The sequence below is a fragment of the Asterias rubens genome, chromosome 1 (assembly GCF_902459465.1).
Source record: "Asterias rubens chromosome 1, eAstRub1.3, whole genome shotgun sequence".
Taxonomy (NCBI): Eukaryota; Metazoa; Echinodermata; class Asteroidea; order Forcipulatida; family Asteriidae; genus Asterias; species Asterias rubens.
The window spans coordinates 24,621,716-24,648,769 of NC_047062.1; the positions used below are offsets into that span (position 1 = coordinate 24,621,716).

At 37.3% G+C, this 27,054-nt stretch overlaps 1 protein-coding gene across 4 annotated transcripts in view; it reads right to left on the reverse strand.

Moving 5' to 3' along the window:
- LOC117297392 (cyclic nucleotide-gated channel rod photoreceptor subunit alpha-like) overlaps window positions 1–25,575 on the reverse strand; it is a 50,621-nt gene extending 25,046 nt beyond the window's left edge. Inside the window, exons 1-5 of one of the 4 annotated variants that reach the window (XM_033780413.1) lie at window positions 25,284–25,575; window positions 8,703–8,806; window positions 7,697–7,741; window positions 4,210–4,272; window positions 2,042–2,119 (exon numbers count right to left, since the gene is read on the reverse strand). In XM_033780413.1, coding sequence (XP_033636304.1) covers window positions 2,042–2,119; window positions 4,210–4,272; window positions 7,697–7,741; window positions 8,703–8,786 — 270 coding nt within the window. In that variant the 5' untranslated portion in view covers window positions 8,787–8,806; window positions 25,284–25,575. Of the gene's footprint in view, window positions 1–2,041; window positions 2,120–3,779; window positions 3,809–4,209; window positions 4,273–7,696; window positions 7,742–8,702; window positions 8,807–14,772; window positions 15,645–25,283 lie in introns of those variants that run through there. The other 3 variants (XM_033780405.1, XM_033780396.1, XM_033780423.1) reach the window with 3 other exon arrangements.
- Between the last annotated feature and the right edge of the window lie 1,479 nt (window positions 25,576–27,054).

A 27,054-nucleotide genomic window follows, 5' to 3' on the forward strand; every position in this document is an offset into this window, starting at 1 on the left:
TTGAACAATTTTCAACCCCAGTTTTTGTCTCCAGTGCCTCCATGAAGTAAACGCTGGCCTTGGAAAAAACTGCTGTGGTGCCCTGGGGCCAATTTCAGAAAATGAAAATTTCAGAAGCACAAAAATGTGTATAGCATGAAATTTTGGCCTCCTTAAAAACAGAATTACCAACAAAATTTCCACGTGGTTTTGAGGATAAACAAACAACAGCTGAATACAAGTAACAAGCAATATGCAATAAATGGAAATATGGTTGGTAATCCTGTTTTTATCAAGGAAGAAATTTCATGCTAAGCAAATTTGTGTGATTAGCAGCGCTATGAAATTGGGCCCAGTGCTTTTGTTGTGGTGCCCTTTGCAAAGTTTCAAAACAAATTGACATTTTCCTCTTATTATACATATAGGTGCCCCACCAGAGGGAAATTCCTGTGCCTCTTCGAGAGTATACTTGTATATACTTTCAGGCATGCATTTAAAAAATTGAGGCAAAAATTAAACAAAATATTTAAATTATCACAATTTTTAATGAATTTCTTCTTTGCCATCATCTCCCTCTTGGGTTTGAATTGTTAAAGACAAAAGAACAGATAAAGTCAAATCTCTGCTTGCTCTTGCTGGACAGCAAAACTAACCACATAACATTCGTTGTTAAAAGAAATAGCGACTGAAGCCAATATCTGTTCCAACTGCAAGTTGAGTTGCACTGCACTTTGAGTTGCTCTATCAATCATTGGTTACAGTTTCTTGCCTAAGGATTGAATACTTACAGTGTTTCACAAGTTGGAAAGTCCATCTGCACTCTAAAAACTAAAGAGTTGAATCCAACACTTGCATGAGTTCGGTGAGTGACTACACTTTGAAAGTGTTGAGAATCCAGCATTTTATGTGTTAAATCCAGCATTTTAAAGTATTCAGTCAACAACTGAAGTGCAAAAGAGCTGATCCAACAATTCCAAGGAATATTTTTGAGAAATGTTGAAATAACACTTAAATTGTTGAATTAACCCTTTTTGAGTTGGATCAACAATTTTAAATGCTAGATTTAGCAAACTAAACGCTGGATCCAGCACTTTCAAAGTGTAGTCACTCACCGAACTCATGCAAGTGTTGGATTCAACTCTTTAGTTTTAAGAGTGTGGTGTTGGGTTGAACCAACTTGGTAGAGAATGCTCACAGTGATTATTGCCAATTTAAATGAAAAAACTTACAATACTTTCTGCTCTAAATGTCTAATATTGTTTTTACAGTAAGCTGCATATTAGTAAAATATGCCCACTGGTTTTAGTGTCGGGCCAGAAATTATAAACAGACAAGTCCAGGGGTTTTTGGTATTTTAAAATAAATCTTCTTAGTGTCTTTCTTAAAGGCAGTGGACACTATTGGTAATTACTCAAAATAATTATCAGCATAAAACCTCACTTGGTAACGAGTAATGGGGAGAGGTTGGTAGTATAAAACATTGTGGGAAACGGCTGCCTCTGAAGTGGAGTAGTTTCAGAGAAAGAAGTAATTTTCCACGAATTTGATTTCAGGACCTCAAATTTAGAAAGTGAGGGTGAAATCAAGCATCTAAAAGCACACAACTTCGTGTGACAAGGTTGTCTTTTATTTCATTCATATCTCGCAGCTTTGACGCCCAATCGAGCGCAAATCGTCACAGGTTTATTATTTTATGCATATGTTTAGATACACTAAGTGAGAAGACTGGTCTTTGACAATTACCAATAGTGTCCACTATGCACTCCACTATGAAGACTGTGGCTGTGTCAGGATTCCGAAGTTGTTCATTTTTATTCTAGTCTTATGGATTTTTCTCCCAATACTAAAAACCTGCAGATCACCCCCCCCCCATAAAAAAAGAGGAAACCAAAACAAATAAACTTAAAATAACACTTGATTAAATTTCCCCTTCGTTGCTTTTCCTTTTTGTGGTTCAAAATGAAGGATAACTTTGGTGTGCCTTGCAATGGGGGAGTGTCTGGTGTCTAAAAATATACATTTCGAAGTGAATACAAAATAAAACTGAAATCTAGTTCCCTACCTCCTCGCGCATTTCCTGGAATGCTATTCTTAGAATAATCATCCATACATTGTAGAGAACTGCAAAAGTCACCAGACCCTATAGGCAAGACAAAAACATTAAACCTGTTAAATCTAAGTCAATAACAGATTGGATAGAGTGGGGTCCTCTCAGGAGAGAGCCAACTCGGAGCTACGTGTTGAGCATACCAACTTGTAATTTTGCTTGCATTATGTTAATCGACCAGTAGAGGGCCTACTGGAGAGAGGCAGTTTACCTAATGGATGATTATCAATAGCAAAAAGTGCATGTTGGAACAGGGCATGGAATGAGGTCTTAGTAAGTCTTCAACCTAAGGCCCAGTTTCATAAAGCTGTTTTAAATCAGAAAATACTGCTGAACAATTCATTTTTTCTAAGCAGGATGATCGGGGCACAAGTCACATCAGAGGAAATTTTACTTAATTTTGGCTGGTAACTAGTTTCTGTTTTAAGCAATAGTTTTCTGCGCTGAGCAATTTTGTGTGTCCTAGAAGGCTTTATGAATTATATGACCCTAATACTTCACAGTTCTAAAGTATTTAAGCAAATGAAGACATGCCCATGGTTATTGCCAGGCATTGGTGGCCCTCAAAGTGTTTCAGTATAAATTTACTCAAAGGAACCTTGCCTTGCCCCTAGAAGAACGAGGCATCAAATTAGATATATCTGAGATTATTTGTCAGTGACATACAATCTTGCTGCTTTATTTTGATACATAAACGGTGCCAGACTGTTTGCTTTTTTGCAGCCATGAAAATTGATTCTTGGGCTGCATAGGAATCAAGTGACTTCAGCTACGGCTGAATAGGACTTTTCACATATATAGCCATAGCCATTGCCTAAGCCGTTTAGTCAGCAACAGACTCATTTTCTTGTCAACCCCTGACAGTTTCTAAAAAATTACAGAGAACAAATTTTCAAGAAATTATTAAACATTATTTGCCTTGACCCTTATCAAAAACATTGCCTCCTCATTGTGCCCTTTTCATTTGTGATTTCTGATTTTAATGCTTGGATTGGGTGATTAATTTTGACACTTTTGGACAAACTTGGTGCCCAAATCATAAATTTTAACTCTAAAAAATAATAGCATTTCTAATCTAAAAATGAATCCCATCTGTGTTATTTTGAGGTTGAGGGGAACTTTCCGTATTCTGGCACAACTTTTAAACTCATTTCTACAAAAAGGGAAAATTCATTGAGGTACATAGATTTGTAACTATATTATTTCATATGAAATTGAAAAAGTGGTGGCATGACATGGAAACTTTTTTAATCGTCCTGTAGCACGTGGGCGGGGCAGGTGGATGGGGGATGGGATAACGGGCAAACGGCAAACAGCCCGGCGAATCACTGTAGTGTAAGTGCCATGAGTTAATTCGAAGCCAGATGAGAACACACAAATCATGATGTCAATGAGAAAATTGGTTGTTTTGTATGAAACACTGTATGAAACAATGCACTGCAAGTGCGCTGCCAACCATGTCATACACACACATACAAAATAATACATGATACATGAATGAACACAATTTTAATCAATAATTTTTTAATGCACGAATGCATCTTTTAGTTTAAGTTTCGCGCTGCAAAAAACGGTCAGACACCACAAATAGTAACTAACAACAATTTCCGATCCGCATACGGCAAAGTGTTACTCAATTTGCCAACATTTCGTACTCAATTTAGCTTCTAAATTAAGTTGTTCTTAATCTTACCTTCAGCACTGAAGCGAAAACTTCCCATGATGCTTTTCATTAATTAAAGCTCCAAGAAAGTTGGACTTCGTGCTAGCTCTTGGGGGCGCACTGCAGGAAAACTACCCGCGCAGGATGAATTGCTCACTTTTGAACAACATGACCGTTTTTACACCATCGTTTTGCAAGCATTGGACTAAAGTTTTGACGTTGGAAAGCCGTTGCTCTGAAGTACAGATGGTATGTTTCCTAATCTTTTTCATTTGCAAGCTTGGTAAAACGTGGAGGAAGGAAAAGCAAGATGAAGACCGAGAGAGATTGTGAGAAACGGAACACAGACTGATGTACGAAACCAGGATTACACATCATCACACTAATATAAAGCAAACTTTTCGGACACCCAGTAAGTCTGTGCGGTCACTTGGACAATGATTATATTTATAATACTCACCATCCAGACGTATATTTTATCGCCTTCTGGATCGATAACGAACTCAGCACCCGCCAGCCTGCTCTACAATTTCAATGGATTGACAGAAGAAAGTTATTCAATTTCAAGGATTACTATTAACAAAAGTAAGTAAATGGTATTTGTAAAAATAATATGTTCAATATAATACGCCGCGCCTAGACCCAGTAACTGGGGCGCTGTACTCCTTTTTTTGAAATTTTGACATTCTCGCTAGTTCGACCGAGAATGTCAACATTTCGAAAAAGGAGTACAGCACCCCAGTTACCGGGTCTACGCCGCGCCTGTGTGGACGTGGTTGGCACACTGAATTTTCTTTGACAGTGAGATTGAAGTCCTTTAAGGGGAGGATTCCGTTTCCTGCCACCACTTTTTCATTCATTTTTTACCCGGAGGAATATCTCATGTGAGTAAACTAGATACAGAAACTTTCTGAGTACCGTTCTTGAAATAATGAACACCAACAAGTGAGATAATATTATTAGTAGTATTGCAGTTGTGTTGGTGTTTCAGTGAGACTCACTAAGGAATTGGAACGAATCAGATAGTGTGTTTAATATCTGAAATATTCATTTTCCATGAATAGGGCCCAATGCATTAATGCATTAAATCTCCCCAAGTACACATTGTTTTATTTTGTAGAGTATAGAAATGTTATTTAATTGTATATTTGGATAGCCAACATTGCAAAGAAACCATCGTTAAAACAAACACACTTAGCGACACTCTGTATCACATCAAGCTGCCCATGATCCTACGCAAATGAGTTTCACGGAACCTGTGACACTTTAAAGGTACTGCGGCCGATTAATCCTATCTCGAGTTAGGACGAGTTATATCCCAACTGAGGATGGGTTCAATGCGAACTTAACTCGTCCTAAGTCCTATAATATATCCTTAGTAAGGAAGAAGACAGTTTATATAACCGCTTGGTTTATCGGTCAGTATGAAACAACAAATCCGTGAAAGTTTGGGTTCAATTGGTCATCGAAGTTGAAGATAAAAAAAAATAAAAAAAAAATTGTGAGCTCTCAGAGGTTTGAAGTCTATCTCAGATTCAAATATTATTTTAAATAGTGGGAATTTAGATCTTTCTCAAATTATGTTAGTTCAGAAGGAGCCGTTTCTCACAATGTTTTATACTATCACTAGCTCTCCATTGCTCGACCAAGTAAGTTTTTATGCTGACAATTACTTTGCCAGTGTCCAGTACCTTTAATCGGCAGAAGCTAGTAGCTTCGCAAATAAAAAGCTCTGTCATCGATTGGCTTGTACGTTCTTTGATTTCTGAATTAATATCCAGCCTGTAGATTCGGTTGTTTTTAGCTGGAACTTAACGCAGTGAAGCACTAGACCTTTTACGGTTTTCTGTTGCAACTGTTCCAATCTTGTTAACACAATGACACATTTCTACTCTTGTAATGGCTCTGGTGGCTATACTTGTAGGACATTGACAAGGATTGGGGAATTATATTGCTGTGAAATTGAACACATTTTTCTTAAAGAAAAAAAATCATAAACATTATTTATAGAAATATCCATTCCTTTGCTGGTTAACTGTAAAATAAAATTGCACACAAAGTAATTTGTCCACCTTTTACATACACCCTCATCAAGAATACAAAGTCAAATTGGATCGTTACAATAATGTCTGAACTGAAGCAATTCTACCAGTAATAGTCTAAGATTAGTTTTTGCTTAAATATCTGAAATTGACATACGATTCGAGTATTTAACAACGGAAGCATACACAGCTCAGAATGGATGGATGGTGGAAATTTGATGTAAGTTTGGAATTGACTGACCATTTTTGTTTAAATTAATAATAATTGTGAAATAATTATGGATGCAAAACAATTTAATAATACAGCTGTAGTAGAACAGTGATATTGAAGAATAAGTATAACTTCATCCATTAGTTAGCCATAATTTATTTTTTGTATATCAGTCGGTGTAAAGTGAAACAAACAGTAGGCTTCTATCTTGCATAAACCATGGAGGTAGGATAAACCTCCTTAGCGCATGTAAGGAAGAATAAAATAAGGCCAATCGCAAGAACCGTTCAAAGTGGGTCATGTGTAATTGAACTGCGGGCAATATTTATATTGGGAACATAGCCACTCACTCTGCGAAGCAAAAACACAGCCACATCATGCTCCTGGGATTTCTCTGTAAATTCATCAGAAAATTGACGGCAAGAAACAAAAACACTCTCTTGCTTGTCGCAACTAATGCGTTTTCTTTCTCATTTCGTAGTCAAATGTTCTTGACAGTTCGTGTGAATTTATGTGGGTTTATTCTGACACGTGTAGTGCTTCATCAGTTAAGGTTTCTAAGCCAGGGGTTGATAAAAGGTTGTCCATATGAATTGCTTGAAATGTAATAACTAGATGTCAAAATTGTTCACTTCCAAAATTTAAATGACAGATAAAATGGGGTGTCCACATTTGAAACAGGGTGTCCCAAAGACACAAACCGCCACTCTAGCTATCAGTATGGCTTCAATAACTCAAGGATATTACTAATTATAAACCACCATTTCTTTAACTAGTGTTTGTTATGTACTTATAAAGAACCAGTTTATTTGAAGATGATAATAATATTGTCGAAATTGTTGCTCATCCTCGTTGGCAGTTTGTTTACGTACGATCACGCTATTTATAGAGAAGCGCTCTGATTGGTCAATGTGCGCGTATCGTTTGGCAAGTGCGCGTACTGACAGGTGTCTAAGGCCGTGTCCGAAATGGCGACTTCGGCTACAGCTACGGCTAGATCGCGCGCGTCTGCCTATTCTTCAACACTGGTAGACGCGCTGATCTAGACGTAGCTGTAGCCGAAGTCGCCGTTTCGGACACGGCCTAACATCAGGTGGGATGTTATTGCTTAACCAATCACAACCGTCGTATCGTTTATGGATGTGTTCTAAGCTCTAACCCAACCAGAGTCCTCGAGTCTGTATTAAAGACACCGGACACTATTGGTAATTGTCAAAGACCAGTCTTCTCATATGCATAAAATAACAAACCTGTGCAAATTTGAGCTCAATTGGTCGTCGGAGTTGCAAGATAACTATGAAACAAACAGAAACGACCCTTGTCACACGAAGTTGTGTGCTTTTAGATGCTTGTTTTTGAGACCTCTAAAATCTAATTCTGAGGTCTCGAAATCAAATACGTGGGAAATTACTTCTTTCTCGAAAACTACTTTACTTCAGAGGGAGCCGTTTCTCACAATGTTTTATACTATCAACCTCTCCACATTACTCGTTACCAAGTGAGGTTTTTGGTGATACTTATTTTAAGTAATTACCAATAATGTCCACTGCCTTTAAAGGCACATATAGTTGTTCATTGCATAGAGTTCATGATTGGCCAACTTTCATGTAAGTGTTTGGGGGACAACACAATCACAACATTTTGTTTTTGTGATCGAGAATGAAAAAAAAACACATAATGTTTCATCAACTTACCTCGAAAAACTCACGTATTCGCTGTTTCCCTGCTTGAAAATATGTCTATAAAACAAAAACAATTTTTTTTTAACTTTAAATGCAGATGCAGAAAGAAATCCTGCCCGTTTCTCGCATTATGCGTTTATAACACCTGAAGGTAGCCGCTAACGATGATTCATGCGAACTAAAATCTGAAACGACGAATCGCCAATCAAATTGCTCACCGGTGGAAAGCAAAATATGAAATCTTTTAGAGAGCCTCTTTGTGTGTTTACACAGTGCGATTTCTCTAATTTTGGCGGTCTTTGTACAGAAATTTCAAAAGACTGGCTTCAAATTTGTGTATAGGTTAGTGTATAATGATAACATTATTTCAGTTTTCTTTGAACTGCAAGCGCAACGACTTGCTAAGCACAGAGAAGTATACCTTAAAGGAACATTACAGAGTTGGTTTTGCTGGTAAAAAAGTTGCTGGCACAGAGAAGTATACCTTAAAGGAACATTACAGAGTTGGTTTTGCTGGTAAAAAAGTTGCTGGCAGTGTAAGCACATTATGTGATCCACCATATACATAAACTGACAAGCCTGTAGAAGTTTGAGATCGATCGGCCATCTGGGTCACGAGAGAATAGTGAAAAACCAATTACAAATTTTGCATTTCGATGCCAAAACAAAAATGAATAAAACGCTTAGCAAAGACGTTTTTGAAGTTTGTCCCAGAAGTTGTAACAGGGTGTTTCCAAAGCTGTCGCATGATCCAGACCATGTTTTTCTCCCAGCCATGTTCCTGGAAAGAACCCCTGCACCTGGATTCCGGTTCAACTCTCACCCGGGGTCTTTATGGTTATAAGTTTCTTGATAATATTTTCCCCTGTCAGTTAGTAATTAATAGTTTCTTGAAAATGTATTTGAGCTTGAAACACCGTATCATCAAAAAGAGTTTTGGAGACCTAGTTGAATAGTTTGGAATTTGGTTTTTGGTGATAATGTGTCGTGACGTAATTCTCTTGTGTGACATTCTGACCTGATTCTGTGCCTCGTTCTCTGTTGCCACATCTTGCTCTTCTTGAGGGAAAGTCACCTGACGATCTGGTGTTCGGCTTGCCATCGTACCTCCTATTTTCAAGTCTACAAATCAGGGAACAGATAAACATCAGCACTGTTAGTTAGAACCACAAATAAAGCTATAGTTTGGTTCTGCGGCATAGAACCATATATATGTGCATAATGTGAATCAGCCATCTTTTCGTACTGCAGTGAATCTTTGTGTATATTAATATTCGAATCAGCTACCTTTTGGTTCAAAATGTGAATCAGCTATCTTTGGTTCTGCGTAAAATGTGAATCAGCTATCTTTGGTTCTGCGTAAAATGTGAATCAGCTATCTTTGGTTCTGCGTAAAATGTGAATCAGCTATCTTTGGTTCTGCGTAAAATGTGAATCAGCTATCTTTGGTTCTGCATAGAACTCGAATCAGCTATCTTTGGTTCTGCATAGAACTCGAATCAGCTATCTTTGGTTCTGCATAGAACTCGAATCAGCTATCTTTGGTTCTGCATAGAACTCGAATCAGCTATCTTTGGTTCTGCATAGAACTCGAATCAGCTATCTTTGGTTCTGCATAGAACTCAAATCAGCTATCTTTGGTTCTGCATAGAACTCGAATCAGCTATATTTGGTTCTGCATAGAACTTGTGTGCATAATGTAAAAGTGAAAAACACCCTGGTTAAATCTTCTATTGAAAATCCATTGTCTACCCAAAAGTATACCCTGTCATTCGTGCTTAGCAGATCGCATCGGTTGTAAGCAGTTTTAGTTGTATGATATGGCTCATTGCCCTGGAAAAAAAATAACAACTGGGACTTTGCTTTAGGGATTTCAGGTAAGTCAATTTAAACACGCCCCAACACATTGTACAGACACGAACCAGACTGTGTTTTCCATCCAGCCTCGGTTTGATTACACTGAAGTTGAATGGAAGAAAATCAAGATGGCCGAGATGAACTCTTCCACTCTAGCACCGCAAAGCAAAATTGTGAATAACAAAATCAAAGTGTCAAGAAAAGAAACGTAAGACCATTCTTTATTACTTTGTTAAATTCGGCCCCAGTAGCATTAGGCCAGTAGTTTGGGGTTTGCACAAGAGACGTCTGGGCAAATATAATCGATTCCAGTTCATCGATTCTCATACTTCGGTTATTTGCTTTAACCACCTCGTGCACTTTGAGCGCAGATGTGGACAAATGCTGCATGCCCCCCCCCCTCCCCACCCTCAATCACTCTTCTCCATAGGCCCAAAGTCTGATGTATAACACGTGTCCTGGATCGTATTCATAATCTAGACTTACCAAAATATCATTTATCAAAATCATTGTCTGATATTGTATTTATACTTATACGAATGTACAAATCGTATAATTGCAATTGTTAAGGCGAGGATCTCGTTCTAATTTGTCATGATTATGGTTGATTTTAATATACACTTAAATTGTGTTGTGATGACAAAAATAATATAAAATAAATGTTACTTGAAATTTATTATCAAAATGAGTAGTGATCAACCTATGAAGTATGTGGTGCGTAAGGACCTTTTTTACAAGTTAGGTTGTTTACGTCATATACAGTGTGATTCGGTAACAATGTTCTAGTGCATGTGTCTGCGTCACTCTCTCTAAATTACTCTCTCCCGTTAGCGCTTCACACACAATTGATTGATAAGACACAACTTTACTGCCGAGTTATCATACGGATGCTGCTCCCAGCATTGCTATTGTACTGTAATGATCACGAGTGTCGGAGTATGTGGCAAGTAAAAAAAAAGGTGAACAGTTCCTTAAAGGAAGTGGACACTTTTGGTTATTACTCAAACTAATTGTTTGCATAAAAACTTACTTGGTAACGAGTAATGGGGAGAGGTTGATAGTATAAAACATTGTGAGAAACGGCCCCCTCTATTAGGTAACGTAGTTTTCGAGAAAGAAGTAAATTTCCACGAATTTGTATTCGATACCTCAGATTTAGAACTTGAGGTCTCGATATCAACCATCTAAACGCACACAACTTTGTGTACAATGGTGTTTTTTCTTTCATTATTATCTCGCAACTTCGATGACCGATTGGGCTGAAATTTTCACAGGTTTGTTATTTTATGCATATGTTTAGATACACCAAGTGAGAAGACTGGTCTTTGACAATTACAAATAGTGGCCGCTGTCTTTAAAGGAACGTTACAGAATTGTTTTGTTTTGCTAACAGAACAGTTGCTGGCAGTGTAAGCACTTTATGTTATCCACTATATACATAAACTGACAAACCTGTAGAAGTTTGGGATCGATCGGCCATCTGGGTCACGAGAGAATAGTGAAAAACCGATTACAAATTTTGCATTGCATCGATGCCAACATAAAAATGAATTGAGCGATAAACTCCAAACGTCTCGTTATATTATTTATTTCTCATCATATTATATGACATTTCAGACAGAAATATTTCAAGGGATGTTTTCCACCACCATCATCATTAGACCGTGTAAGATTTTTGTTTCTTACCAATTCTGTAACGTTCCTTTAAACAATATAACTTGGAATTTAATTGTATTGTTACTTTGCCTTTTTGGTTTGCAGACATGTATATGGACTATTAGGACACATTATGTATTTTATTCACCCCTGTCAATCTAGGGATTGATTTGACTGAAACCTGTGTCAACATAGTGGGTGTATCTTATATTGCCTTTGGGTGGGCACTGTGCCTGTCTCCACAACCTCAAAGCAATAACGCTGGTGATTATGAATCTAATTACCAGTAGATAGGTTTCCTTGATTGCGGTATTCGTGAACATGTAGTTTTAATTTTTGTTCCCATGACTACTGGGCAAGGCAAACTTAACATCATTAAAAATTTGACATAGGTCCTTGAAAATGGTTAGATCTTCGTAATTTGACTTTTTTTTATTCTTGCTGATATTGTAGTTGTTGTTGTTGTTGTTGTTGTTGTTGTTGTTGTTGTTGTTGTTGTTGTTGTTGTTGTTGTTGTTGTTTTCGTCAACGTCGCCGTCGTCGTCGCCGTCGCCGTCGTCGTCGTCTTCTTTAAGACTAAAATAGTACTTAGCATTTGTGCTTAACAAACTGTTCGGCTAAGCAAGCATTAGCAGAGAACCATTCCACAAATATGTACACTTGATGGTAGTTTCGTTGTTACCCTGTAAGCATGTTTCTTCTGTAAGCAGGGTTTTTCAGTTGTAAGCAATCTTAATGTGTTTTACAGCTTGGTGAAATTTAGCCATTGTCATTATTTTCATCTCTTTCGACTTGTGCTCTTGGCAGATTTCTAGTCTGTATAGTTATGTCCGTCCATCTGTTGATATGTCTCCAGGCTGTAGGTCGAGTCCATCTCCACTTCAGAGTTCTGAGTTCTACTGTTGTGTACTACTAGTCGTGTTTCGTGATTGGCGTCAACATCAATCCGATGATCTCATAAGCACTGTGTAACACGCAATAGGCAAATTGCATCTTAAGGCACACGAGTAAACTTGGACATTTAAGGGCAGACGCTCCGGACAATGTACTATTTTATTAACAGTAATTCACACTTTAAACCAAGTGTTGTAAAAAGGCGCCAAAACAATTGTAGGCCTATACCAAAAACAAAATAATAATAAGACACAACCATTTTTGAGAGGTGCCACTTTTCTTCACTTAAACATATTTGAAGAAAAAAACTTTCTGCTTTCATCTTTTTAAAAATGAAATATTTCAAGTGCGTCACAGAATCGAACAAGACGTTTTCATTCGGGACTTGTCACTACAATTGATTGAGGTTTGCAGACCACGCTTTTCAAAGAAAGATATGAACATTTGTGATAAAACTTCAAAAGAAGTAAATTTTGGTCTTACACAAAATTGTTGACATGGCAAATACACTCTTAACAAATCCTGGTCAAAATTTACCCACATCCAGCTCCTATGATGGGAGCTAACGCAGAGTCCGACTTAAAATCCAGAACTTTTGTCAGTTATGATATTTTATTTAAATTTTGGGGGTTTTTTTTTTGAGAAGGAGAATATACCCTAGCATGCCTATGCATTATCATTATATAGAGGATAAAGAACCTTTGTGAACGAAAATGCACAGTTCGTAGAAACGGTCCTTTTAGAAAACAAAATAGACAAACCAACAAGAGATTATCGACTGTCAACCCGAATTATCCCTAAATCGTAAAACCAAGCGCACACATCACAAACCTACAAACAAACGGCCAACCCGGCTTCCTATTTTTGCTCCATTAACCATTCTGTCCTCCACCCCATGAAAGTTGAATCAACCTGTAGTGGATTATCAAGGAAATCTACCAAGAAGTTTGTGAATAAGAGCTGCGGTTGTCAAGACATGTTTCCCTCAGTAAATAATGGTAACTTTGAGGACAATAGAGATTGTTTCGATGTTTGTTGCCGTATGCTCTTAAAGGTCAATACATTGTCTACAATCAGGCAGACATCCACTGAGCAGATTGATGTAGATGAGTGAACCTAACTTTCGTAAACATCTGTCAATATCTTTTTTTTGTGGGAAAAACAGGACCTTTAAAGGCACTGGACACAACATTTTGGTAATTGTTAAAGATCAGTATGCTCAGTTGTGGATGTATCCCAATAATTATGCACAAAGGAACACATCTGTAAACAAGTTTTGACTCAATTGGTCATCGAAGTTGCAAGGAGACAGTCAAATAAAGTACAAATCTGTGTGCGTTCAGATGCATGAGGAAGGCTTTTAGTAGGCCTTTTTCCGGCTCAAATATTTTAGCGAGAAATTATCTCTTTCTCAAAAATACTAAGTTACTTCAGAGGGAGAGTCGTTTCAGAATGGATGATTTCCATAATATATTCAAATAAACTGACTTCAGTACAGGAAATGTATAATGTTTTGAACATAAAACGAAAAAGCAACTAGTATGTTTATAGGATTTGAGGCATTGCATGGTGAGGTATCAAAGTATATTTGGTGTGCGGTAACACCATGTGTGTATCTACTTGCCAGGTAGAGTTGTTATTAGGGAACTAGTATGTTTTATTCATATTTCTTTTAAATGTTTTATAGACAAAAAAAGAAGATAATTATTTTCCAGCCAAATTCAGCTAACGCTTATTATTCAGTTTAACACTTACTTGCTCATTCGATCAATTGCGTTATTTCTACATTTTAATAATATTGATATTAAAAGTGTACTTAAATAGCGCCTTATGCTAGCCCTTAAGGCGCGCAACAAGAAATAACAATACTTTTTATACGTAATCACACAATACAGAAAGCGCAGTTAAAACTTCACTGGTCAAATCAGATCATTCAAATTCATCTAGGCCTGCACAGATAATTCAATTGCGTAAAAGCAGCAGCAACAGAGGCTGCGTCAACATGCTCCATCGATTGAAAGAAAATAGTAAAAGATCAACTGCAACGTGATGAAAGTGCATTCTTGAGTATCTGTAAATGTCAAAGAATGTCTGAAACCAACCTGAATGAGAAGAACGAAAACGCCTGAGTACAAAAATGAAATTGATTGCCATAGTGGGGGATGTAGCTAAATCAAGTTTGATCAAAGTATAGGGCAAATGCAAACTCTCAAAATTTCCATTCACAATTGACCCGGATCAAGCTTTGTTTTTACATTTTTCCCCCAAGATTCTGCATGAGTTTGACATATTTTCGCGTAAATTTCACAGAGATTTCTTGTCATACTGACACGAAAAAGGGTCAGACCCCACTTGAAATTTTAGAGTGAATAAAAAATTGATAGCTTTTAATTGTTTTTTTTTAACCCGAACTAATTTTTGCAAACTACATCACTAAAGTCTCCGTAATACGAGTTACAGCGCCATTTTGTAGGCTAATAACCATTTTAGTTAGAAGTTTTGTAGACATTTTACAAGGGAAATAATTAATATATTTATGTTCATTAATTCATCTTGCCAACGATGCATGACATGCGCAAGGAAAGTCAGACGTGTATTTCCATGCAGTTGTCTGAAATGCATTAACAACATAAACAAGCTGCAACCGCGATTTGGATTTCTATATAATGCACAGCACTTACCATTCGGATAGTGAACACTGGATCTGTTTCGTCTCCGTGTGTAAGCCCAGACTGTTGTCACCAAAGTAGCTTTAGCCATGATGGTCAAAATCAAGCCAAGACAACTCAATCAATGTAAACCGAAACCCCGATAATGGCAGGCAGTGTTGTACACTCGAGGAGCTTCCGGCGGCTACAGTGACCTCCCTCGATCGGATTGAAATCCAAGTGGAACATTGGATGATGGTCTCTCTTGTCCTCCGTATATATAAACTTTGACCTTTTGTAACTTCTGTGAAATTATGCTGACCTCGTTCCCAAAGCAATATGACAACACGATCAGAAAGCTTGAGTCCTAGTTAAAGTGCTGTGTCCATGATGGCTTAGTGGGAATGCACTCTGGCCACGGTCGTAAATAACCCAAGTGAAATTGATCACAAATTGTGCAACAATAATTTACGGTTGTTTAAGCCTACACTGTTGGTTGGATAGGAGCGGCTGAGAAATTGATTGATGTGACGCGTGTAATGGGTAAATTACAAAGTTTATTTAATGCTAGGCTTTATATACAGCAGCTCAAGAACTGGGTACTCGGTGGTTTCACGTTCTGCCCGGGAAAATGAAATCAGGACTCGTGATTGGAGCGTCAAATCGTCCAAAACTCAAGGCATGGTCATCGAAATCACACTCAAAGCAGCATCGATTAAGTTGACGAAGACGAAACTAGTAATACTCGTTCCGACACCACATTTTTCTAGATAGCCGGATCTAAGAAACGGGAGTGCAGCATTCAGCTCTAATGCTCCCATCCACTGCCTCGGTACAATGTGCCATTTCGCATTCAAGCAACGTATTTTTGAGGGTGCGTGTGATGTGAGAGTGTGCCATTCCACTGAGAGAGAAGTGTGTTTCTCTATGGGACTCATTCTTGAATAGGAACAACAAGAAAGTCTATTCTATATGCATTCAAAAAAGACATACTCAAATTACTGTATATAGCCTATTATTAGAAATCGCCTGACAAAGTCAATATGACATTTTGAGGAATTAAAGTTATGTGTTGGCTTAGACTTCAATGGCTACACATTCCGATTGACACAAACAGAGTTGATAGCTTTTCCACCGAACGGGATATTAATCACCTCAGATTTGTTTTACAAATCTGCCCTAAATTCTCGAAATTTTGGATTTTCCAAGACCCGTGTATTCAGCACGTCGTCTGTGACGCGCGCTCTTTCTCGTCACCATCGTGTGTTTCTGAGTAAAGGGTCTCTTGAGCAATCGGCCGTGTAGCATTACGCCTTCTGGTATTGATCGTGAATACATGTTGGCTATCTTCAGAAGATAGCAATTTGGTATCTCCAACCAGGTGCTAATGCGTTGATTAAAGGTGAAAAGCTGCTGCTTATGTGTGTGCTTTTCACTATAAGGTCCCTAACGGGAGGGGAAAAAGTTCAAGATGACGATAGTTTCTCCTTAAAGAAAATGCCCTCATCCGGCCGGTTGTAATAAGAGCCTCTCGGAATTCTACCTAATAGGATACCTTCATATGAACAAAGGCTGACCTATACCTATATAAAGATGCACACAATTTTACGATAATATTTTCGATGAACAGTTGTGCAGTTAAACAGGCCATGTCTTCATTGTCTGTCCTTTAAGTGGATTTCGTATCACCAATGGAATAAAATAACGATTACAAATCAAAACTTGAATTCCTTAATATAGCATTGTAGTAGTGGACTTAAAGGCTTAAGTAATGGTCAAAGACCAGTATCCTCACTTGGTGTGTATCACAACATTTGCATACATAAACAAATCTGTTTGTAAATTTTGTTTCAATCGGTCATCGAAGTTGCAAGAGAATAATGAAGAAAAAAAACCACATAGTTGCATGAATGTGTGTGCTTTCAGATGCATAAACAATGCTTCAGGCTTGAAGTATTTTACTATTTGACTGAGAATTTACCTAAATCTAGGGGGCCTTTTTTTTCTCAAAAACTAGGTTATTCAGAGGGAGCCGTTTCTCACATTTTGTGTATAATATTATCAGCAGCTCTCCATTGCTTGTTACCAAGTAAGTACTTCTACTACCTTTAATACGCAACAATTGTGCTGTTAAATATCTAATAAATAAGTGCTGTATTTCGGGGAATTCCTAATAGACTGCGCACGACACATGAACTTTCCGTCGTAGAATACAGTGCCATGTTTACCCATTTTTCAGACATAGGCATGCTAAAATTACACGTACACAGCAATGCGTCTTTTGATAGAGTAGACACATGACGTGATGGTGGACAAAACGAACACTCGAAAATATTTTTATAGTAAATATTGCTCCTCTCTCTTGGGCCTGAAGTACATGTAGGTTTAGGAACTTTTTAGGACGACGTGTAAAATCGTGTCCAGCACAGAGATTGTACAGGAGGAAACCATCTAGATTATTAAATTAAGAGAAACGGGTCTAATTTCAAGTTGATAGCTTCAATTATGTTCTTGAATAATACATTCTTTGCAATTTAACGCACAAAAGGGGGGAAAAGAAAACCCTAGTCAATACGTCGGGTATCTCTGTTCGCGACGTTGTGTCACTGGCACGAGTTGACCCTTCTCAGTTTACCGTCCATCTATATATGGACCAGACTCTCTTTTATCAACTTGCAATGAATACTCCGTGTTATTGTTCAGGTTATCTATGATTATAGACTACCATTGACGTCACAGGAGGAAGTATCAAGAATGTAATCTTAAACTCACATTTTGATCTTTCCTTCTTCATCTATAATTATTCGTCTCGCTTTTAAGTTTTGTAAGGAAAAAAACTCATAGTTCTATGAAAGAGGATGTACATGAAATGATAGCATCAATATTCAGTGCAGATAAAGTGTATTTGTCAGTATCCTGTTAAGATCTTTGATGGTATAATTACCAATTCAAATTAAAAGTTTTTTTCAATTCAATTCAAATACACATTTGTTTCCATACTTCCATAAAAAATTTCGACAATACATGTAAACGGAGTAAAGCAAAAATATCATTAAGTACCAGTAAACATAAATGTAATAAAAACAGTATGGATCGTTTTGATAGGCAGAAGCGTGTAAAAAAAAAAAAAAAAAACAGCCAGATAGACAAAGAAACATAACAAACAGACAGACACGCAGACAAAAGGACAGACGAACATAATACATGACACAATGAGTTCGTAATATTAGCGACAAGATGACAGAACAGTTTAAACAGAAGCGATAACAAATAATTAACAAGATTATGGCTTAATTCTCCGTGTTCATGAAACCTATTTTATACAATGAACAGACTGGATAGTAGTAACAAGCAGAGAGAACTAGTACAGTTTTCAAAATAGATGTGACTTTAAATTAATGACTTGTTCGACATTGAAGTATAGACTTTTAATTACACATCTTCTGTTCTATATAAGAGAGTCAAATCCAATGATTGTAGTAGATAACGGTTAAATGATAGATCGTATCTGACGGTGAGAGAAGAATTAGTGATTATTATATATGTGCATAATGACATTTGAACAAGTATATTTACCCATTCAAAAAGGTGATTTTGTCTATTTTTGTGTGTGTACAAATTACTTCACTGAACCTGTTTTTGGAGTTCAGTTGCCAACCCCATGGCACCCTATAAATATTAAAATGCTAATTTGTAATATTAAAATCGTCTGAGTACAAAAGAGAAAATAGAATAAGCTGTTGCAAACTGCTTACCATACAATAAGACCTGGTATACAATGCAAACGATACTTAATGGACTGACGTTTCGACCATTGGAGAGTCTTTTCTCGACGGCCAACAATTTGTGCATTTATACCATAGCTTATTATATTTTCTCTGTTGTACTCTGGTTAAAGGATGACGATACCCAAAGGCTTTTGAACTTTATACATATCTCCAGCCTCGATTTTTAACTTCTGTTATATTTATAATCAACTTGTATATCAAAGTATAATAAAAAACGACGGGTAGCCTACATTAAAGTCAGCCAGATTTATAATTCCATTCCATGTGATTGATGTGGACATGATATTCCCGCTGTCAGGGGATCGCATTTGTTTATTTCTTGATGGGTCCCTGTGTATAGCTATTTTTATGAAAACACAACAATCCGAACTGAAGTTCGTAAACCACTCCCCAGTTTGGCATTGTTCATTCGTTATGAGTCTTTTCGTAAAATATAAAATACAAGAAATGTCAAAGTAAATGACCTAGCGGGGCACAGTTTAGAGAAAATATTGCGTAACAATGTTTGGCTGAGCAGAAATGAGCAAGATACCTGCGTGCGGCTGAGTGAGTGATACTAGTCCCAAATTGGACAAGTCATGCAAAACGGAGATTTGGCTTTAACCTCATTCTTATGTTTAGCTCACAGCTGCTTTTTGTGCTTAAGCAGCTCTATGAAATTGCCCCCGTGTTTCAATCGATCCGGGTCAATTGTCGGTGCCTTTGCCACACAGCGAATCGCAAGGGGGTCTGAAACACAACTCCCTACACTCTTTGGTCAGAACTGACCCAGGTTCCGTTAGGTTTGACCCATTTCTGGATCAGTGTGACCCGGAATCTGTGACAAGATGACCCAAAAATAAGACAAACTGATGCAGAATCCGAGTTACCATTCCATGTTTTGACCAGTTTCCGGATCAGAATGACCAAGAATGGGTCTGGCTGACCCAGAATGGGTCAGGTCCCATGGGACACAGAATCCGGGTCAGTTGAGACCCTGGAGTTTCCGTATATGTTATTCACAGTCGTTCTCTTTGTTTGGCTCAGTTCAACAACATTCAATACATTTTCGTGATTAAAAATCACGATGAATTTTTCATATAACTGCCTTTTGAGTTTTACTCTCTATAATAGATGTGTTTTCCTCATAGAGGTTATTGTAGCGTTTTGTAAAGTACATAGTGTTGCTGTTTATATGAAGTTGCTAAATTTGTTTCAATAATGAACACCATAACAATTAAATATGCTTATAAATACTCGAGTTTATGTAAACAAAATTGTGTGACATTGCCCTTATTCAATGTGCACAGGTTTCATCGAGTGGCTTCTTCTGTGTGTTCTAGACCTGCGGATAAATTGCCAACCGTAACAAAAGGACATTGAACAATACAGGAAAACATAATTTGCAATTAGTACTGTATATTAGTTTTTTTTTCTGCCTGCCTACGGTTGCCAATGTCTTACCATCCACTAGGTTTTTAGCCTCACGTATTTCATCTGCCTGCCTCTGAACGCAATATGCCAATACCGGCTGAAAGCGATCTCTAATGTAGGTATTTCTCAACGCTCAATTAACCAATGTCAAAGTGACTTAGCTATTGATGTCCTTACATTATCTAATAGACCTGGTTGAAGCCTATGGGCTTTAGGGTTCACTGTGTTAATGGACCATCGTATAAATAAACCTTTACATTACAACTCACAAATGCCACCATTGCATCCAAATACATCGACAAATTTCCGGACCTTTAAATATCTGTCAACTTGGTGCAAACAAATGACAATTCGCTAAAATTAATTCACATTTTTTTTAAATTAAGCTTAAAAGTGTCTGAATGGACATGCTTCTTTAATATTCGAGACAATATAATCGCTAATGTACATACGGATTGGAGGTCAATCATTAGACGCTATGTGCAGGTTCTCTTAAATACATTCACCGTAAGTTCAATTTAAAAAAAAATGTGTCAAACTGAAATGAGTTGATCAGTGGCTTGATGTTACTTAACCAAATAAAGCCTTATTATGAATTATAATAGTACGCACGAAATATGGTTGAAATGTTGTACTACTGTATGTAAGCTCAATAAGAAGAATATAATGTCAAACTGAAATGTTGAAGAATGTTTTTGGTGTCGCCATTTAAAGCCTTACTGTGAACTATAATAATATGCAAGAAATATGTCTGAAGTTTTTAATACCGTATGCTTAATTAAATTACGATTATGTCAAACTGAAATCTAGCGAAGTGGTTTTGATGTCAGCTATTAAAACCATTGGACACTTTCGGTTAACAGTATTGTCCAAAGGCCCACACTTCGTGTATCACAACTGTTATAAAAAAATAACAAACCTGTGAAAAATTTAGGCTCAATCGGTCGTCGGAGTCGGGAGAAAATAACGGGGAAAACCCACCCTTGTTTCCGCACGTTTCGCCGTGTCATGACATGTGTTTAAAATAAATCCGTAATTCTCGACAACGGGAATTAATAATTGTTTTAATGTTTTCTCGAAAAGTAAAGCATTTAATGGAATAATATTTCAAGAGAAGTCTTGATTACCTTCTGTAAACCCTGTAAGTTATTTGTAAATCTGTGAACTTTTTTTCTGTGCCGAAAGTGTATAATGGCTTTAAAGCCTTATTATGAAATATAACGATATGCACAAACAATGTCTGATCATCGGTTGTCACTTATTATTAATGGTAATGACGTCCAAACAATGCAAACCTTGATCACTTTAATTGCATGCTATACTCTTACCCATAGCATCATGGGGTTGATTGACAATAGGAGGGTGGGGCAATGATGCGGTATTTGTTTTGTTTAACCTGTAGAACCTGGTAACCATGTACCTAGTAACAGTATAGCGATGATGTGGTCTGTAGAGCCATGGAGGTGAGCTGTAATAAGTGTCCATTATATCAATCTCAACCGATCGATATGTGTTAGACAGCGAGATGACTTCTCGTGTTTTACACTTTGTCTTTGCATTACACGATTAATATCAATACCCCCTCCCTACTGTACAAACCTATGAGAATGTTTTAATATCCAATATCGAAAAGAAAACATTGATACTCGCAATCATAATATAAGGGAACGTTCAACATCCAATATTGATGTACAAGATAGACATTCACTGTACAAACCTATGGGAATGTGGAATATAATATCCATGTACAAGGTAGACAATCACTACACAAACCTATACGGGAATGTCCAATACCAAACATTTATGCACAAGGTACACAATCACTACACAAACCTATCCGGGAATGTCCAATACCAAACATTGATGTACAAGGTAGACAATCACCACACAAACCTATACGGGAATGTCCAATACCAAACATTGATGTACAAGGTACACAATCACTACACAAACCTAGGGGAATGTCCAATACCCAATATTGATGTACAAGGTACACAATCACTACACAAACCTATACGGGAATGTCCAATACCAAACATTGATGTACAAGGTACACAATCACTACACAAACCTAGGGGAATGTCCAATACCCAATATTGATGTACAAGGTACACAATCACTACACAAACCTATACGGGAATGTCCAATACCAAACATTTATGTACAAGGTACACAATCACTACACAAACCTAGGGGAATGTCCAATACCCAATATTGATGTACAAGGTACACAATCACTACACAAACCTATACGGGAATGTCCAATACCAAACATTGATGTACAAGGTACACAATCACTACACAAACCTAGGGGAATGTCCAATACCCAATATTGATGTACAAGGTACACAATCACTACACAAACCTATACGGGAATGTCCAATACCAAACATTTATGTACAAGGTACACAATCACTACACAAACCTATTCGGGAATGTGCAATACCAAACATTGATGTACAAGGTAGACAATCACTACACAAACCTATACGGGAATGTCCAATATCCAATATTGATGTACAAGGTAGACATTCACCACACAAACCTATACGGGAATGTCCAATACCAAACATTGATGTACAAGGTACACAATCACTACACAAACCTAGGGGAATGTCCAATACCCAATATTGATGTACAAGGTACACAATCACTACACAAACCTATACGGGAATGTCCAATACCAAACATTGATGTACAAGGTACACAATCACTACACAAACCTAGGGGAATGTCCAATACCCAATATTGATGTACAAGGTACACAATCACTACACAAACCTATACGGGAATGTCCAATACCAAACATTTATGTACAAGGTACACAATCACTACACAAACCTATTCGGGAATGTGCAATACCAAACATTGATGTACAAGGTAGACAATCACTACACAAACCTATACGGGAATGTCCAATATCCAATATTGATGTACAAGGTAGACATTCACCACACAAACCTATACGGGAATGTCCAATACCAAACATTGATGTACAAGGTAGACAATCACTGCACAAACCTATACGGGAATGTCCACAACCCAATATTGATGTACAAGGTAGACATTCACCACACAAACCTATACGGGAATGTCCAATACCAAACATTGATGTACAAGGTACACAATCACTGCACAAACCTAGGGGAATGTCCAATATCCAATAATATCGAAAAGTCCAGATTGATATTCGCTACGCAAACCTATGTAAACGTCAAATATCCAATATCAAACAAATTTTACTTTCTTCCCCAGAACTGCTGTTCTACATAGATGTGATACAACATTATCCATTACATGTAGACAAGTCTATAATACTTTGAAGTACGTGTACTCTCAGAGTGATTGTACTCGATTATGTTTTTATTGTCACTTGTGGGCGTAACGAGACGCATTAGTCAACGTCTTCCGTAGCTGGTTGGCTATTATTATGGTCACTGTGTCGTTCTTTACATGAGTGGACATTCATACACAAAAAGTTACTGCTATAAGCTTGTTCTTATTTTTTATATAAAAAAAGTGTTTACAATATTTGTGTATTCGAGTTGTTGTATGTTGTTTCTTTCCCTGTGTTTCAACACTGTAGACCTTGATTCTAATCCAGGACGGGAACCTTTTTTTATTTTTTTACCTTTTATATTTGTATGCAAGGTAACAAAAAAACAAAGGGTGAAAACTTCGGTAGGGGGCTCCTAGAAAAAATAAATAATATGAAATATACATCGTGGGAGCTGAAGGTAGGAACTGACGTGTCTCTTTATGACACTGCACACTTTCGGCAATTGTCATGTTGGTAGTATAAAACATTGTGAGAAACAGCTCCCTCTTGAAGTAATGTAGTTTTTGAGAAAGAAGTTATTTCTCACTAAAAATATTTGCATTTGATTTCGAAACTTCAGAATTAGATTTTGAGGTCTCGAAATCAAGCATCTGAAAGCACACAATTTGTGCGACAAGGGCGTTTTTATCTTCCATTATTCTCACGCAACTTCGACGACCAAATGAGCTCAAATTTTCACAGGTTTGTTATTTTATGAAGAAAATGTTGAGATACACCAAGTGAGAAGACTGGTAATTGACAATTACCAATAGTGTCCAATGTTTTTAAAGAAGATTTGTAAGTCGTTTTTCAGTGCGACATGGGAAATAGTTCACTGTTCATAATGTACTTCATCAGTGTTTATTTCACAGTTCTAAATTGCAATTCCAATTTAATTTTCAATCATGTATAGGTTTTGACAAAAGAGTCTCAACTCATCTTTGCATCGGTTCAAAATGAACCAACGCTTAAGACAAGTTGGATTACAAGGAAGGTACGTTGTCCATGTCTGAGTTGCTGTCATTGTTTCTCTTTTTTGAGTTGATGTCATTGTTGTCCATGTCTTAGTTGTCCATGTCTTATTTGTCCTTGTCTTAGTTGCTGTCATTGTTGTCCATGTCTTAGTTGTTATTAGCCCCAAATAGGATTCTTCCTCTGTGCTCTGGTCACTGTATAGTAGTATAATACGAAAGCGTAAGGCCGAAAGGGCTAAGTTGCTATCATTGTTATCCATGTCTGAGTTTCTGCCATTGATGTCACCATTTTGTCATATCCACATTATTCTGGTTAGCGATTTAAAATTGTCTACTTATTGTGTAATGTTAATAGTTACATTTGATTTGTTTTATTAATGATGTAAAAGTGAAAACTCAATTCAGCCTCCCTCCCATAAGCCTGTGAAGCTTTTAATTTATACCAAAAATAAACCAATCATTATACATTATCACGCTCAGCTTTGGTTTGTTTACAGCAGTCCTAAAAACATTGCGTGTGAGGTACGTGTTATTACTTTATGTGCTGTTCATGAATATGCAAATTGCAAAGATCATACACACATCGATCGATTCTACAAAATGATCAGATCGAGAAAAAAATACACGAGAATGTGAACTGGAATAATATACAAAAGTTGTTATCAACACAATTGGTGAATAGTGAAACACAGAGACAGTGGTATAAATGCTGATGAAATTCCTTTGTTCCAGTCAACTCTACGCTTTACTTCCCAAGTGATGACATTTCGGATTACCCTCTTGCGGTTATTACGTTATTACAAAATTTAAAATGGCGATTAAAAAATCGTGAGCATTTTGTATTGCCTACCAATTTCAGATTGTTGATACCAGTCCTACACACCCCCGTTGATACTTATTTATTTTCTTTCAAAATGGATTTCAGCATATTATAACCGACTCAAAGCTATTTATGAAGATGCCATTACCCACTCTTTCGCTAAGTAATGGTATTTATTAAATAAATAATATTTATGCTAATGAGCTGGCTCCAACCATGATAGTACTTACCGCATGGATGACTCCTTGGTCATAACCACTGTCCTTGGACGTGGCGTATGATTCCGTTTCGATAGCAACACCAACCTGTTGATATATACCAGTCACACGGCTATGGTGGTTGTACACCTCAACTCATGCATGTTTTCTCAGCATCGTCTGAAGCAGATGAGGAGAGAGGGTTTAAACAACACCGGACTACTGCAAAATCAACACTGTTTCCCCCTGCTGTTTTGGGGGGTTGTTTCGGGTTGTTCTGTCCTCACTGGCTAGTAAGGTAGATCTATCTCACGGCACGTTACATCCTCGCCACAGCCTTACACGCAGGTCTAGCACTTCCGTACTCGTTGACTTGTAACGCAAGAGCGTCAAACCACTCCGGTTGCCTTGGCAACGCATCGCAACCAGTTTATTAATCCCTCATCTTGTTCTCTCCCTGCGTCTCTTTGCACGGTGGCGGTGGATGACTTGGCGGTCGTGTGGTACTTTTTGTGATCGAGCTTTCATTGCTCGTGGAGTCCAAAATAAACGAGGGGCTATAAATTTCGTTGATTAGAAGTCTGAGTGTCTAGCGTGTGTAACTCCTTAATGCGATGTTCAGACACCATTATTGGGTGGTTGTAATAAGGAGGTAGAAGTGTTCTTATTCCTCCTTAGTTGTCAACCCAATAAACGCATCGGTGCAATTTTATTTGTCATTTTATACGGAAAATGTCATGTCTTGAAGTGGCCTTCAGGCCTTATGTGTCAGGCGACTTGCATAAAAAACCATAAAAAATCTAAATAATATAAGCAAAAGCTTTGCATCCAACATTATTGGCTGGAGAAACTGTGTTTATAGTTTATTCCAAATCACCTAAAAGTCGTTTCCAATTAAAGTATACTGATCATTCACAAGAGCAAATGCAATGAGAATCTAACTACTACAGCCGATTCTAAATTTTGAAAAGCCATTTCAAATTAAAGTACGATGATCATAATGTGAGTTAATGCTTTCGGAGTATGATCTGCTTCCAATATTAATGAACGTCCTTGACTGGACAATGTTGAGATTGCTTTCAATATATACAATTTTTTATTTTAATTTGTAACATACATGTACGAGATTTTAACTGCGCTTCGCCATAAAATGAAACCCGCCGTCAAAATAAATGTTATTTGGTTGGCCAAGGACAAAGTTGTCCCTGCAAAATAATCTGTAAAGGGATGAGCAATTTAAGATCTTTTTAGATGAAATCAGACTTTGAAAAGTCTGTCTGGTGAAGAAAATCAGTCATATCCCCCCCCCCCAACAAGTAAAACAATCTTGCTCTTTTATCCTATTCTCTTGTTCTGTGAACATTTTCCTAAAAGCTCTGTGTAACCCTAGTGGCTAGTAAAATAATATTATTATGTCCACACTTCAACTGTTTCAAAAAATGTGATTATAGTTTCAAACATTTATTTTTTTTGTCTGCAACTACTCTCACCCCTGCCTATTACACCAGTCAGTTTTCAAGTCATTACTACGTCTGTAATTATGTTAATTCGAATCACTTTCTATGTTTGTGTATGTTGTTTAATCAGTCACTAGGTTAACTGTCTGACAACCCCATCCCCTTCCTGCCCACGGAGTACACTTGCTCTATATGCCCCGCCGCCATAGTAAATTGGTAAACAGCTTAGCTCAAGTGAGCCAGCATCAGGACATTAATGATCAACCACTCCACGAGGCAATCATTGCTCGCTGTACATACCTTCATTTGAACATCAATGTAGACTCTGAAACAAAGACGAAGGCTGA